General features: G+C 38.5%; 1 protein-coding gene across 4 annotated transcripts in view; it reads left to right on the plus strand.

The window, feature by feature from the left end:
* Positions 1 to 1,442: 1,442 nt before the first annotated feature.
* The window catches only part of RSPH4A (radial spoke head component 4A), a 41,554-nt gene continuing 27,340 nt past the window's right edge, over positions 1,443 to 15,656 (plus strand). For 3 of the 4 annotated variants that reach the window (XM_040474458.1, XM_040474456.1, XM_040474457.1), the window contains exons 1-5: positions 1,443 to 2,290; positions 6,840 to 7,074; positions 11,986 to 12,726; positions 14,104 to 14,254; positions 15,345 to 15,462. In XM_040474458.1, the coding sequence (XP_040330392.1) occupies positions 1,614 to 2,290; positions 6,840 to 7,074; positions 11,986 to 12,726; positions 14,104 to 14,254; positions 15,345 to 15,462 (1,922 nt within the window). In that variant the 5' untranslated portion in view covers positions 1,443 to 1,613. The remainder of the gene's footprint in view (positions 2,291 to 6,839; positions 7,075 to 11,985; positions 12,727 to 14,103; positions 14,255 to 15,344; positions 15,463 to 15,656) is intronic. The other variant, XM_040474459.1, reaches the window with a different exon arrangement.

The following is a 15,656-nucleotide window of genomic DNA, read 5'->3' on the forward strand; positions in this document are numbered from 1 at the left end:
AAGGTTGTTCCTTTCAGTTGCCCTTTTCCCCTAATTTATCACTTTAGTTTTTCTTTCACTTTGAGTCTATGCCAAGGGTTCTAATCTAGGGAGTTAGACTTCAAGGAGTCCCTGAACCAGCAGAGATTATATGCAACATTTTGTGTGCACAGACACGTGTATTTTGTGAAGGGTACAGGTTCACAGTTTTATTGAAGAATTCTGCAATTCTCCCACCAAAATTGAGAGTAAGCGATATTATGTTCTTCCATGAAGTTAAAATTAATGACCAACATCTTGCTAAATGGAAGTTGTATCAATGTAAAGTGTCAAAACCAAGTATTAGTTCATTTAAAAAGAGAGGGATACAGGACAAATAAACGTTAAAGACTAATTAATATACAGTTTAGGGGCGTCTGGGTGGGTCAGTCGGTTAAGTGTCTGACTTCGGCTCAGGTCACCACCTCATGGTTCACGGGTTTGAGCCCTGCGACAGGCTCTGTGCTGACAGCTCTGAGCCTGGAGCCTGCTTTGGATTCTGTGTCTCCCTCTCTCTCTCTCTGCCCCTCCCCTGCTTGCTCACTCTCTCTCAAAAATAAGCATTTAAAATATTTTTTAAAATATATATACACTTTATAGTCAAGGCCAGATATCGTCCCATCCTTTATACCTTCTTCAAGTTGGCGGTAATATAAATCAATAGTACTAGTCATGACCTTAAATATTGCAAAATTATGAATTCATACTTACATTATCAAAAAAGGATTAATTATGCCAATATAGTCTTAGGGTTAATTTGAATTTCCATTATTAGAGAACAAGTAACCCATGAACTGTATTATTTATATAGGATAACCTTCTGCGTTGCCTTCGCCTTCAAGGTGATATTCTCTCTACTCATCTGCCACGCTTCATAAGGGGGGAAGAGCAAAAACCTGGACTTCCTTGTTTATCCTCCAGTCTCCTGAGTTTGGTTGGCGCAGATGAGACACATTTGCCTTCTAAGCGCGAGTCTTGAACTCTCCTAGTCCACCCATCTCATTCATACCTGCACCTCAGGATTCCCAAGGTCTGTCTGTGCCTGGGTCTGGGTCTCTCTGCCAAACACACACACACACACACACACACACACACACACACACACACACTCGCGCGCGCGGCTGCGTGCGCGCGCATTCTGTAAATGCATTCTTTCTCCAGGAATGCACGACTCCCCCCTTTCCGAGCAACATTCAGATCCTGAAAGTTCTCCAGCGCTGGATCAGGACTCGAGGCTCCTCCTTCTTTGCTCCTGCTGCGCCAGACCGGTTCTCAGGTTTCCAACCAAGACTGGTCAACTGCAGGTCGGATTGGCTGCGGTAGGAAGAGGAGCAGATGCTCCACCAAATCACAAATCTAGTTTTTAATTTTACTTGGTCTCCTCCCTAGAATCCTGGCAACTGGTGTGCATTGTTTCTCTTAGAGGAGAAACCCTTCCTTGCCTGGGTTGCTAAGGAGATGGGACGCTGTAACTTGCTGAGCAGTTGGGACCCTGAAATCCTTTAACTGACCTCAGCAAAGCGACTGCCCTGCGTTGCCTCTTTCCATATCTGCACTCCTCCTTCATCCAGAATTTTTTTTTCTTGACTCTTTCCATGGAAGACTCGACGTCCCCGAAGCGAGAAAAAGCAAACCAAGATCCAAGGGAAGCAGGGCAGCCATGGGAAGAAGTAACAGCAGCTTCTTCCCAAGGTCTTGAGTCTGGGTTATCTGAGCCCTTGGAATTGGAGCAGGGGCTGGAAACTGGACCCCAACCCAGAAGCCCTCCTCAGAGCCCACAGTCCAGAGCCAGCATCCCTCTGGATGACCTCACAGGACCAGGTGCATCATATCCACCTTCCCCTCCACAGGAGGCCTCTTACACTCCTTCTCCCCCGGCTCTGGCCAGACAGGACCTTGCAGTGCCATGGCAGTCAGACAAAACCGCTAGTGTGAATCCCGAAGCTGGGACACCTCACTTCCACCATTTGGAACAATCGTCTGATAAAGGAGAATCGACTGCTTCTCACACATTCCAATCAGAGGGAAGCACCTTCCGACAGTCTCAGCAAACCAAACATCACCTGTATGGACCAGAGGATGTGAACTATAACAACTCTAAACAAAAAGAGCTGAGATTTAACATCTTTCAGGACGAAGACTCAAACAGTAACTATGATCTGGATTACGCTGAACCTGGGGTCTCTGAACTGGCCCCCAGCATGCTTGAGATCACCATTCAGAGTGCTAAGGCTTACTTACAGAAGACTAGTAGCAAGTCTGGCTTAAATTTGTAAGTCCTAAAGGGTTAAGGGGGGGGGGGGGGGGGGTGCGTGTGTGTGTGTGTGTGTGTGTGTGTGTGGATTTGGCAAAGAAAAGGGGGTGTGAGTATCTGTGTATGAGACTTTGTTTCTGTGGGTGAATGGAAATGTATTTGAAAAGTTTGCATTGGTAGGAGAGAGTTGGTGGCTTAATAACTCTTTGCATCACAGGACTCAAAATAGGTCTTTGGTAGCAATTCTTTTCATTTCTTTACAAACCCTTGGCACACAGAAATAAAACCTAGGAGTTATGGAATCTTGGGTTTACAGAGATGATGAAGATAGTGAAGTCCAAGAATCTCTCCAAGATGCTTTTATAAAAAGTAATTGTCTACCAGTGATAGGGAGTGGATCGCCAATTATCTCACTTATCTCAGAACTGTCTTGATTTGAGCACTGAATATTCTGTATCCCGAGAAAACCCTCAGTCCTGGATAAACTAGAAGAATCGATCACAATAATTTTAAGTCTGAAGAATTCTTTATTTAATGTGAGAAATCTTGCCCCAAACCTGAGATTGACACTTTAAAATATTTCTTCTAAAGTACAGTTTTTAAACTATAATTTACTAAGCTTCAAGGATGTGATTTATCCTTAGTGGTTATTCTACTTGAATTTCTCATTTGAACTTATTGTCATAATTGTCTGGGTTAAATAACAAGCATAAATTTACAAACTTTGTTAAAATTCCAGAAAAAATCATACATACTTGAGAGTTAGTTAACTAAAATTTAAAACTGAACACAAACATAAAAATGGAAAATTTTCCTTTATGGAATTATTTTAGAACCGATATTAATTAAATATCAAATTTTATTTTATTTCCAAATGCCAAGTCTCTGAGGTAATATCTTCTATAATATTCACTATTGTCTTCTAAGTATTTTAGAGCCTGCAGTTAAAAACCATTTGGTGAAAATGACTTTAACTCTATCTCTTATATGCAATTCTTATTTGACAGCCATGAAAAATATTGTTTTTGTTGCAATTGAAACAGTCTTTTACTAAAATACAAGATCTGACATTGGTTTTGCTCTGTTGAATAAAATTAGCGTACAAAAAAGAATTGCTTCCTCCTTTTCTGCCATTCTATTAAAACAAATTATTAAACCTCCCAAATTGAAAAAGCTATAACTATGAATTAAAATTCACATTTTATAATTTGACACAAAGGCATTTTCAGATGTGGACCTCTTAAAAAACCAATGCAATATTTTGCCTGAAGAACTATAAATAAAGCACAAGCAGACTTTATATTAAAGCCTGAAAAATAAAATAAAATTTGGACTTAGAGTCCTCAATTCAGTGGCATATATGGCCCTACTGGAGCAAATCAAGAATTCCAGTTACAACCCAGCTGCCTAGTAAGCAATAATATTTTTATCCTGACTCATTCTCCAGGAGTTTCAATACTGAACAAATATTAAGGAAGCATGATGAAGTTTTTTTTTTTTATTTATATATGAAATTTATTGTCAAATTGGTTTCCATACAACACCCAGTGCTCATCCCAAAAGGTGCCCTCCTCAATACCCATCACCCACCCTCTCCTCCCTCCCACCCCCCATCAACCCTCAGTTTGCTCTCAGTTCTCAATAGTCTCTTATGCTTTGGCTCTCTCCCACTCTAACCTCTTTTTTTTTTTTTTTTCCTTCCCCTCCCCCATGGGTTCCTGTTAAGTTTCTCAGGATCCACATAAGAGTGAAACCATATGGTATCTGTCTTTCTCTGTATGGCTTATTTCACTTAGCATCACACTCTCCAGTTCCATCCACGTTGCTACAAAAGGCCATATTTCATTTTTTCTCATTGCCACGTAGTATTCCATAGTGTATATAAACCACAATTTCTTTATCCATTCATCAGTTGATGGACATTTAGGCTCTTTCCATAATTTGGCTACTGTTGAGAGTGCTGCTATGAACATTGGGGTACAAGTGCCCCTATGCATCAGTACTCCTGTGTCCCTTGGATAAATTCCTAGCAGTGCTATTGCTGGGTCATAGGGTAGGTCTATTTTTAATTTTCTGAGGAACCTCCACACTGCTTTCCAGAGCGGCTGCACCAATTTGCATTCCCACCAACAGTGCAAGAGGGTTCCCGTTTCTCCACATCCTCTCCAGCATCTAGAGTCTCCTGATTTGTTCATTTTGGCCACTCTGACTGGCGTCAGGTGATACCTGAGTGTGGTTTTGATTTGTATTTCCCTGATAAGGAGCGACGCTGAACATCTTTTCATGTGCCTGTTGGCCATCCGGATGTCTTCTTTAGAGAAGTGTCTATTCATGTTTTCTGCCCATTTCTTCACTGGGTTATTTGTTTTTCGGGTGTGGAGTTTGGTGAGCTCTTTATAGATTTTGGATACTAGCCCTTTGTCCGATATGTCATTTGCAAATATCTTTTCCCATTCCGTTGGTTGCCTTTTCGTTTTGTTGGTTGTTTCCTTTGCTGTGCAGAAGGTTTTTATCTTCATAAGGTCCCAGTAATTCACTTTTGCTTTTAATTCCCTTGCCTTTGGGGATGTGTCGAGTAAGAGATTGCTACGGCTGAGGTCAGAGAGGTCTTTTCCTGCTTTCTCCTCTAGGGTTTTGATGGTTTCCTGTCTCACATTCAGGTCCTTTATCCATTTTGAGTTTATTTTTGTGAATGGTGTGAGAAAGTGGTCTAGTTTCAACCTTCTGCATGTTGCTGTCCAGTTCTCCCAGCACCATTTGTTAAAGAGACTGTCTTTTTTCCATTGGATGTTCTTTCCTGCTTTGTCAAAGATGAGTTGGCCATACGTTTGTGGGTCTAGTTCTGGGGTTTCTATTTTATTCCATTGGTCTATGTGTCTGTTTTTGTGCCAAGCATGATGAAGTTTTAAACAAACTCCATTTCTGTTCACCTACAAGAATAGCAATATTTTGGGAAAGAAGGATTTATTCTTCACATGTATTTTTAAATGGCCCTTCACATTGGTTGCCCACATAATCTGCATATTTTTTCTTCGATATTCCTGAGACCCATTAGATAAATAAAGATATAGAGAAAAAATGAAAAATAATAGCTACGGGCAACTAGTAGAAAGTGGGCAGTTATTGAGTATCTATTTTGTTTCACTTTAATAAGGGAGAGGATGCATTAAAACAACAACATCAAAAACTTAGTTTTGGCCACGTAAGAACCTAATGCAGTTGCTGAGTGGGAAATAGATCATCTACACAATTGCATAGCAGTGGATCGGTGATCTCAGAGAAACCCATTGAATGGTTTTCAGGAATGACTAGAGTGATAAGTCCTCAAGGACAAAATATGTTTTAAATGATTCTTGAGAGAAATTATATATATGGCACATAGCAAGCAAAAGCTCTCAGGTTAGGACTTAACAACTATGTGAACTGATTTTGAGTAGATTTACCTAACTGGGGCAGACATTCTAATTGAGCTAATTATTAGAAATGAAACTGGCGAGATGTAATCCTTATCTGCCAGAGGAGAAATTCAGGCAAGTTTGCAAATTGGACAAAAGAATTTCTATCTAACTGAAGAGTACTTTGACAGACATTTTTTGCTCTTAACTAGTAAATTCACACAGAAAATCTGGTATTTGAAAAAACACACCTGAGCAGTATAAAATGTAATGAATTAACCACTTTTAGGCAGTTTCACTAATTCAGTTATGAAATAAGTACCTAGGACGGTGTTGTTGTTGTTGTTGTTGTTGTTGTTGTTTTTAAATGTTTGTTTATTTATGAGAGAGAGAAACAGAATGCAAGCTGGAGAGAGGCAGAAAGAGAGGGAGACACAGAATCTGAAGCAGGCTTCAGGCTCTGATCTGTCAGCACAGAACCCGACGTGGGGCTCGAACTCACAAACCGTGAGAGCATGACCTGAGCCAAAGTTGGATTAACCGACAGAGCCACCCAGGTGCCCCCTTAGGGCTCTGTTTTTAATAGAATAGGACAAAAGTGTTAGAGTACATCACATTTTAATAAAGATGAATAATATTTGATGACATTTTTCAATTGTGTGTGGGGAAGGGTTGCAATATGTAATGTATTTCTTATAGGTCTAAAAACCACTGAAGTAGATAATTGGTCCAGGAAATGGAAAGGAAGAGAACATATTTAAGAGTCAACAGGATTTAGAAATCAAATTGGATTTGATGAGTGTAGGGGAAAGGGGATGAAAAAGAAGTTAAGGGGAAAAAATGTAAAATAAGGTTAATCTCTTAAATATATAACTAAGAGATTTCAAATCAAATAAAATGTGAAAATGTATCTGATGCAAAATATGTACCTTGCCATAATATGTGTTTTAATAAGTTAAATATTGATATCACATCGGAGGCATTTCTTAAGCAAAATTCTAGCATAGGTTCTTTCTGGCAGTGGTGAAATTAACGGTGTTTATCTATTTACGATATCTGAAGGCTTTGAGTTCTTGAAGTTTCCTAGAAACCAACTAACTGAATCTGCATGTGATGCTTCTTCAAAGGCTTTTTGACAAGGATATTATCTGGAATTTTCTCTTTTCGGGTAGGTATGATCATCTTTCTGATATGCTTGCCAAGGTCTTAGATGAGCGTCCGGAAAATGCTGTGGATATCATTGAAAGTATCAGCCAAGATGTGAAGATGGGACATTTTAGGAAAAAATTAGATACACTCCAAAATGAGAATGAGATGCTTCCAACATATGAGATAGCAGAGAAGCAAAGGGCTCTTTTTCTCCAGGGAAATTTGGAAGGAGCTGACCAAGAACTAGAAGATGAAATAGTAAGTCACTGCTGTAAATTTGAATAGCTCAGTCTTAGAGTTTTATTTCAGATGAGTGGGTGTGGGTTTAAATTCATATCAACTGTCTTTTATAGTTTCCTAAATAGTATGTGTAACCTCATTTCACACCATACATTTCCCTGTTACACTTTCTGATTTTTTTACATTGTGTTTCACAGGGTTAGTTGTTTGTTATATGTTTGTGGGGTTGAGCTCCTTGATGTCAGAGAAAATGATCTCTTCATCTTTTATATCCTCCAAAGTACCTGGGACAGATCTGGGTCTATAGCTGTTTCTTATTAATTTATTAAATGAATTAATTAATGTCAGATAGTTTAAAATTGGACTTTAAAACAAGTTGCATATTTTCCCCTTTAATTTACTAGAATAATTAGAAGTACCTCTAATGTCATTTGCATTCTTTTCCAAGGCAACTTCCTCATATTATGTCTTGATATTATGCATGTTACATCAATGAGGCATGATACGAGGGGAGAGGGATAAGATAGTTATTTTAATCTCTATAGACAAAGCGTTGAAAATATTTACAGAGAAAGCTGGTGACAGAGATAAAAAATTATCATTAGAGAATAAAATTAGTTGTACTACAGAAATTTTAGCTCCAAATATTTTTAAATAGTATCAAGCATGCTGTTTCCTGTATGTCCATATGCTTGTCATTTATACTACTGAGTAATTTACACTATACATCTACTGAGATTCCATGTTTTGTTAACCACTAGACTACTTAAATCTGCCTATATACTTGCAAATTTGATGTTTGGTGTAAGATAGTTTCAGAAAAGGATGGAAAGTTCAGTCAGGAAAAAGATAGGAGGGAGGGATCTAGACAGTAGGTACACCATCTAGGGCTCTGCAACCTTTGTGTGGGGATCCAACCTGACACAGTGGGATACAGGGCACTCAGAAGGAACAGGTGATAGGTGCCAAGGAGTTGACATCGGCTGCACCTTTTCTGAAAATATCTTACGCCAAACATGGGGTTAAATAGCCACATACAGTGATGATAAGTCTGGGGGCAATCAGTATGCAGGGATTAAGCAGATAGGTAGACACTGTTATGGAGGAGCTTATTAAAGAGAAGTCAGACTCCACTATTAGAATGGGGCATTGGGCCATCTATAGGCACAGTATTACAAAGTAGGGGTCTGCATCCTAAAACTAGGGAAACTAGGGGTGAGAACACAAACAAGGTGTTTTGGTCCTGGAACTTGAGCTCTTTAACCAGATTTCATAAATTCTTCCTAAGGAAGAGTAGGATTGGTTTTAGGGCCAGGAATAGCTGAGCCATGAGATGAAGATTAAAAGTTCTATCTCAAAGAGTAGAAAGATGCAGGAATAGAAAGACACATAGATCTTGGAAGCACTGAAATGTGAGCTTTGTGACCAACTCATTAACTCATTAAGTTGGAATGCCAACTTAATGTTTAGAGTGTTCGTGCTTCTATTACTGTCTTTGACCACATCAGAATTCCTGTTCCTAGTTTTAGCATTCATTTATTCATTTACCCATTAATTCACAAACATTGTGACTACCTACTGCACGCCAGGTACACGTGAAAAAGATACACACATGAAATGATATGCACAGAAATGTATTTATTTTTTTTTTAATTTTTTTAACGTTTATTTATTTTTGAGACAGAGAGAGACAGAGCATGAACAGGGGAGGGGCAGAGAGAGAGGGAGACACAGAATCTGAAACAGGCTCCAGGCTCTGAGCTGTCCAGAGTCCGATGCGGGGCTCGACCTCAGGGACCGCGAGATCATGACCTGAGCCGAAGTCAGACGCTTAACTGACGGAGCCACCCAGGCGCCCCTGCACAGAAATGTATTTAAATGTTTATTTTTGAGAGGGAAAACACAAGCAGGGGAGGGGGCAGACAGAGAGAGGGAGGGAGGCACAGAATCTCAAGCAGGTTCCAGGCTCTGAGCTGTCAGCATAGAGTCTGATGCAGGGCTCCAGTTCACAAACCATGAGATCATAACCTGAGCTGAAGTCGGATGCCCAACCAACTGAGCCACCCAGGCAACCCATATACACAGAACTTCCTGACTTTAAGTTGCTCACGTCTACTGAAACAAGCAAAAAGGACTGTAAAGGTATTTAATTAGTGCAATAGAGATAGCCTCATATGGTAGGGCAAACAGAAGATTTCATCTGAATTAGGATCCTAGCTCAATTACTTACTTGCTGTGTGACTATGAGTAAATGATTAAACCTTTACAAGCCTCAGGAGTAATCAGATGGCAACAACTCAAGGGGAGAGTACTATTTATGAAGGGTTTGGCACATACTGGGAGCTCAATGGATAGCAGCAATTGTTATTATGTTGTTTTGACAATCTATGAAACAGAATGGAATGACTAACTCCACTACTGGGAATTGTCCTGGAGGTGGTATTTCATTTGGGTCATGAAGGAGAAGTAGAACTTCATGAGATAAAGACTGTAAGGAATAAATTCTGAGCAAAAAGAACAACAGAAAGTCAGGAAACATTATTTAATGTTTGGGAAAGTGAAGCATGAGGGAACAATGAAAACCAAGCAAACAAGATGCATAAAGCCAGACTGCTCTTGTGCATTGTGCATTGATAAGAAAGTTTTTTCTTCTCCACAATGGGAAGTCAGTAGAAGCTTTTACTAGAAAATAGCATAGCCTGTCTTGTGGTTTAGAAAGGTAACCCTGGTGATAATGTGGAGGAGAATAGAAAGAGAAAGATTAGAACAGGGCATTCAGAGCCTTCTGTGACAGGACAAGTAGTCAGGATGGAGACTCATATGGTAGAAATAAACTAAAGAGGAGGTAAGAATGCCAACAGCTTTTTAGGTGGTAGAATCAATATGACTGTAACTAATTAAGTACAAAAGAAGAAACAAGGATAATGGAATTTTCTAATTTGGGAAACTGAGTGAATGGTGATGTTATTGGCAAAGATAGGACATATACAAAAAAAGAGAAGATTTTGAGAGATACATGACTTCAATCTTAATCTGAGGTATATGTAGACTATTCAACTGAAATTTCTAGAAACTGGCTAGAAACATGGGTGTAGAACGTGGGAGAAAAGTCAGAGTAAGAGAGTTGGGTTTTAAACAACCCACATAACACTTGAAGTAATGTGGGAGGAATATGCCAATCACAAAGTACTGAACGATGGCTGAAATTTTGAAAACAGCAATATTTAGGACCCAAATAAGGAAAAGGAACCAATTAGAGACTAAGAATAAATAGTTACAGAAGGCACAGTAGGATCATGAGTGAGAGCCAGTGTAAAAACAGCATGGAGATTCCTCAAAAAATTAAAAATAGAAATACCATATGATCCAATAAGTCCACTACTGAGTACTTACCAAAGGAAAGCAAAAATACTAATTCAAAAAGCTATATGCACCCCTATGTTTATTGCAGCACTATTTACAGTAGCCAAGGTATGGAAGCAACCTAAATGTCCACTGAAAGACAAATGGATAAGGACACTGGAATATCACACAGCCATAAAAAATAATGAGACTGTCCCACTTATGACAGCATGGATGGACCTAGAGGTATTACACCAAGTGAAATAAGTCAGAATGAGAAATACAAATACCATATGATTTCACTCATACGTGGAATCTAAAAAAAACCCAACAGATTTATAAACAAACAAAAAGTAGAATCAGTTCTATAAATGCAGAGAACAAATTGATGGTTTCCAGAGGGAAGTGGGGGGTGGGGCATAGGCAAAATGGGTAAAGGGGAGAGGGAGATACAGGCTTCCAGTTATGGAATGAATAAGTCACAGAAATAAAAGGCACAGTATAAGGCATATCATCAATGATACTGTAATAGTGATGTATAGTGATGGATGGTACTACACCTGTAGTGAGCATAGCATAATGTAGAAACTTGTCTAATCACTTTGTGTCTATGTGGAACTAATGTACCATTGTGTGTCAACTACACTCAAATTAAAAAAAAAGAAAAACAAGTGAGGGGTGCAGTAGATGTCAAACATGAAAGAGATGAGGATTGAAAAAAGCCTTCATGCTTATTTTGACATCAAAATTACAGTAGAAGTAAGAACGGATCATTTGTAAGAGTAGCAAAGTGCTCTCAATTTCTCCATCTTCAAGGTCTAAAATTTGTCTAAAATTTGCAAGTGATCCCTCTCTTAGTTACGGTTATTTTCTACTTTCTCACAGATGTTTTCTTACAGTCTACTTGAGACTTTGCTTTTTCATGTCTCTGTATTTCTTTTATGAAAATGTTTTTTAAATTTTCTTCCTTATGTTAAATCCGAAAGTACTTATTGCAAGCAGGGGAAAACATCTGACTCAATTATGTTTTCAAAGGAAGTCATGTCTGAGCCCTTATTTTATTATATTTTCCTTTTATTTATCTTGTATATTACCCTATATAGAGGGCTATATTGATTTTTATTTACCCTATAGATTACCATATGTATATAATAAATATTTATTATTTATAAAAATATGGCAACATATACAAACATATATAAACATTTTTTCCAAATATATATAGGAGGTAGACTATACTTTATTATTTCGGGATTGTAAAGAGCCCACTTAAATATTTTTTATAAAAAGAGGATGTTGAATTTTTATTATTCATAGTAGCTTAAATTACCTTTACTTAAGATACACACAGATAACAAGGCAACTGTTATATTGACAAGTGTAAGACACAATAGAAGTCACATTTATAAGTAATAAGGGAAAAATTGACATACAGGAATTATCAGAGTTTGATCTAAATGTTGCAAGAAATGTCAAAGACATGGTGGCCAGAGAAAGTAAAGCTAACACCAAGATCTTTAAAAAGGAAACAGGAAGCAAGCAGTTCTCTTATAGATAAAACATTAACCACAGCATTTGTATCCCCAGGCAGAAAACGCTCTCCCAAATGTAATGGAGTCAGCTTTTTATTTTGAACAAGCTGGAGTTGGTTTGGGCACAGATGAGACTTATCGCATATTTCTTGCCCTCAAGCAGCTTACTGACACCCACCCCATCCAAAGATGTCGTTTCTGGGGCAAGATCTTGGGTCTGGAAATGAATTATATTGTAGCTGAAGTAGAATTCCGTGAGGGAGAGGATGAAGAGGATGTGGAAGAGGAAGATGTAACTGAAGAGAGGGACGATGCAGATAGCGAAGCTGATGAAGATGACGAAGACCAATTACCAAGGACCTTTTACAAGACCCCACAGGCTATACCAAAAGAAGAAAACAGGACGGGTGCCAACAAATATGTGTATTTTGTTTGCAACGAACCAGGAAGACCATGGGTGAAGTTACCCTCGGTTACGCCTGCACAAGTTGTTACTGCAAGAAAAATAAAGAAATTTTTCACTGGGCGTTTAGATGCTCCCATCATAAGCTACCCACCTTTCCCGGGAAATGAGAGCAATTACTTACGAGCACAAATTGCCAGAATTTCAGCAGGGACCCACGTCAGTCCTCTGGGATTCTATCAGTTTGGTGAAGAGGAAGGAGAGGAGGAGGAAGAGGCAGAAGGCAGACGAGACAGCTTTGAAGAAAACCCCGATTTTGAAGGCATCCAAGTGATGGATCTCGTGGAATCCCTATCCAATTGGGTTCATCACGTGCAACACATTCTGTCCCAGGTAAGGGTTTTCCAATTCTCAATCTATCAGCCAATCGGCAAATATTTGTTAAATTCCCTCTACAGTGTACAAATGTATACAAAACAAAGTTCTTCAGACCCTAGACAAAGAAACCTTTGAAAAACCCAATGACGACACAGGGTACTACATAATTGCCAAGTAGTATAGACCTGGGATCTTCAAACAAATTTTTATTTCCAAACAGAAATAAAGTAAGTATTTCTATGAGAATTTGACAAGTTATGTAAGGATTTCGATTTATGTATGTTGTGAAATTATGTGCTTTTAAAAAAAATTTTTTTAACGTTTTATTTATTTTTGAGAGAGACAGAGACAGAGTGCGAACGGGGGAGAGGCAGAGAGAGAGAGGGAGACACAGAATCGGAAGCAGGCTCCAGGCTCCAAGCTGTCAGCACAGAGCCTGATGGGGGGCTCGAACTCAGGAACCGTGAGATCATGACCTGAGCCGAAGTCGGATCCTTAACCGACGGAGCCACCCAGGCGCCCCATGAAATTATGTTTTATATGTTAAACATAGATAGGTACTTTAGTTTTGGGAACAGTTGTTTTATTCTATTTCTCTAATACATGGAGCTTTTATACCAAGAAAAATAATATATTATAACAAAAATGAAAACAAGCAGTGCTATATAGCACCTCTTCTGCCAGGTGCTCTTAACAGCACTTTCTGTATATTATCTCATGTAATCCTCCCAACTGTATAAAAGACATATTATCCTTATTTCACAGATGGGGAAATTGAGACAGAGAGTTTAGAAAATGTGACAAAGAGAATATAGCCAATAAGCAACAGGGTCAGATGTGAATGGGCAGAATGGATCCAGAGTCCATCCTCTTAATCACTGTGCTGTGCTGCCTCATCTGCAGGCAGAAAATCCTTACACTTTGATCTACGTAGGAGGTACTCTAATATGTCTATGGATAAGAGTTAACTAAATGAAAAATAGCCCCAAGCTTCCTTACCTGACTTTATTATCACATTTAAAAATTTGTTATTACTACTACTAATCGTACCTTACCACTTTCATATAAACTATTTATGAAAAATTAGTAAAATGCATTATTTTTTTCACAGGGGTTTGGCTAATTTTAAAATATATGTTACATGTTCTGTAACTTTAAGAAGTTGGCAAATTTCTGAAATAAATTGTACAATTTCTTTTTTTTTTTTTTTTTTTGCTAGACATAAACGATCAAAAACCTAGCACTTGGCATGTATGTTGAATGAATAAACGATTGACTGGTTAAATTCCCACACAGTAGGACATCTTGCAGATAATTGCTTCAATCCAAATAAATATTCCAATATTTCAAGATCCTCATGAGATTACTAAATCTTGTGATACTCATTCCCAGGGCCGCTGTAATTGGTTTAACCCCATACAAAAAAGTGAGGAGGAAGAAGAAGAGGAAGATGAAGAAAAAGAAGAAGAGAAAGGAGAAGAGCCTGACTATACAGAACAGGAAGTGGGGCCACCTCTTTTGACACCAATCTCTGAAGATTTAGGTAATTTTACACAGATTACATAATATACTGTGTATATTATATATACTATGTAGATTATATATATATGCATATATGATATAGTATGTGTAGCATCCATATATATATACTAGGTACTATAGTACATTTTTATATATGTATATATTACATACTATGTATATTATATGACAAATGGGAGTTGGTAACCTATAAAAAGTGGATAATAACCAAAATTTCCTCCTCTTTCCCCTTCATGTGTTTTGGGATAATGGGGAATAGAAAATATAGCTGGCCTCACTGCCAACTTTCTTGGACAGAGGGTGGAGGAGTGATGCAGGGAGGAAAAATAAATTGGCTGCAGATCTTACTGGAAATGCTGACAGTTATCTTGCGTATCATTCTTGTCTTGCATTTTGCAGTCCATAAAATATAGCCATAAACACATGACATAGTTACAGTAAAGTATCATATGAGGTACTGTGGCTTTTTAAAATCTACTACTATCTTCATATTCTTGTTTCTTCCTATTCGGTTCTGGGGCATTTTTGCTTGTAATCCTTGTCCTCTTCCATAATAAGAAAATTTTAATCTTTTATTTGGTCATTAAATAATATTCTCTCCACCTCATAGGCCTCCTCTCCCTTAGTAAAACTTTTCCCTGTTGCACAGATGGACACACACACGCGCACATACATGCATATAAATAATCAAATTTGTTGTTCCACAACATTCGTAAAATATCCTTCTGATTTTATGTTAAGCTGCTGATGTTTAATTTTTATGTCAAGTATGTGTGTTTTAAGATTTACAAAAAGAGGGGCACCTGGGTGGCACAGTCGGTTAAGCGTCCGACTTCAGCCAAGTCACGATCTCGCGGTCCATGAGTTCGAGCCCCGCGTCAGGCTCTGGGCTGATGGCTCAGAGCCTGGAGCCTGTTTCCGATTCTGTGTCTCCCTCTCTCTCTGCCCCTCCCCCGTTCATGCTCTGTCTCTCTCTGTCCCAAAAATAAATAAACGTTGAAAAAAAAAAAGATTTACAAAAAGAGCTTCTCTGTTACACAGTAGATCCTTGTCTATTTAAGAGTTAAGCTTTTGAATTTCTCTTTGGTTTACAGAAATCCAGAATATACCACCTTGGACAACACGGCTATCCTCAAATCTCATTCCTCAATATGCTGTTGCAGTCCTTAGATCCAACCTTTGGCCTGGGGCATATGCCTTTTCCAATGGCAAGTAAGTATCTGACGAATTACAAAGCCATTATTGTGATTATTTAAGTGCTAAAAATTGTAACTTATCACTGGAATGTTATGTTCCAGGTTTTCTTTCTTTCTTTCTTTCTTTTTCTTTCTTTCTTTCTTTCTTTCTTTCTTTCTTTCCTTCCTTCCTTCCTTCCTTCCTTCCTTCCTTCCTTCCTTCCTTCCTTC

This window comes from Herpailurus yagouaroundi, unplaced genomic scaffold, assembly GCF_014898765.1.
Source record: "Herpailurus yagouaroundi ecotype Mexico unplaced genomic scaffold, PumYag 139, whole genome shotgun sequence".
In the NCBI taxonomy this organism is placed as follows: domain Eukaryota; kingdom Metazoa; phylum Chordata; class Mammalia; order Carnivora; family Felidae; genus Herpailurus; species Herpailurus yagouaroundi.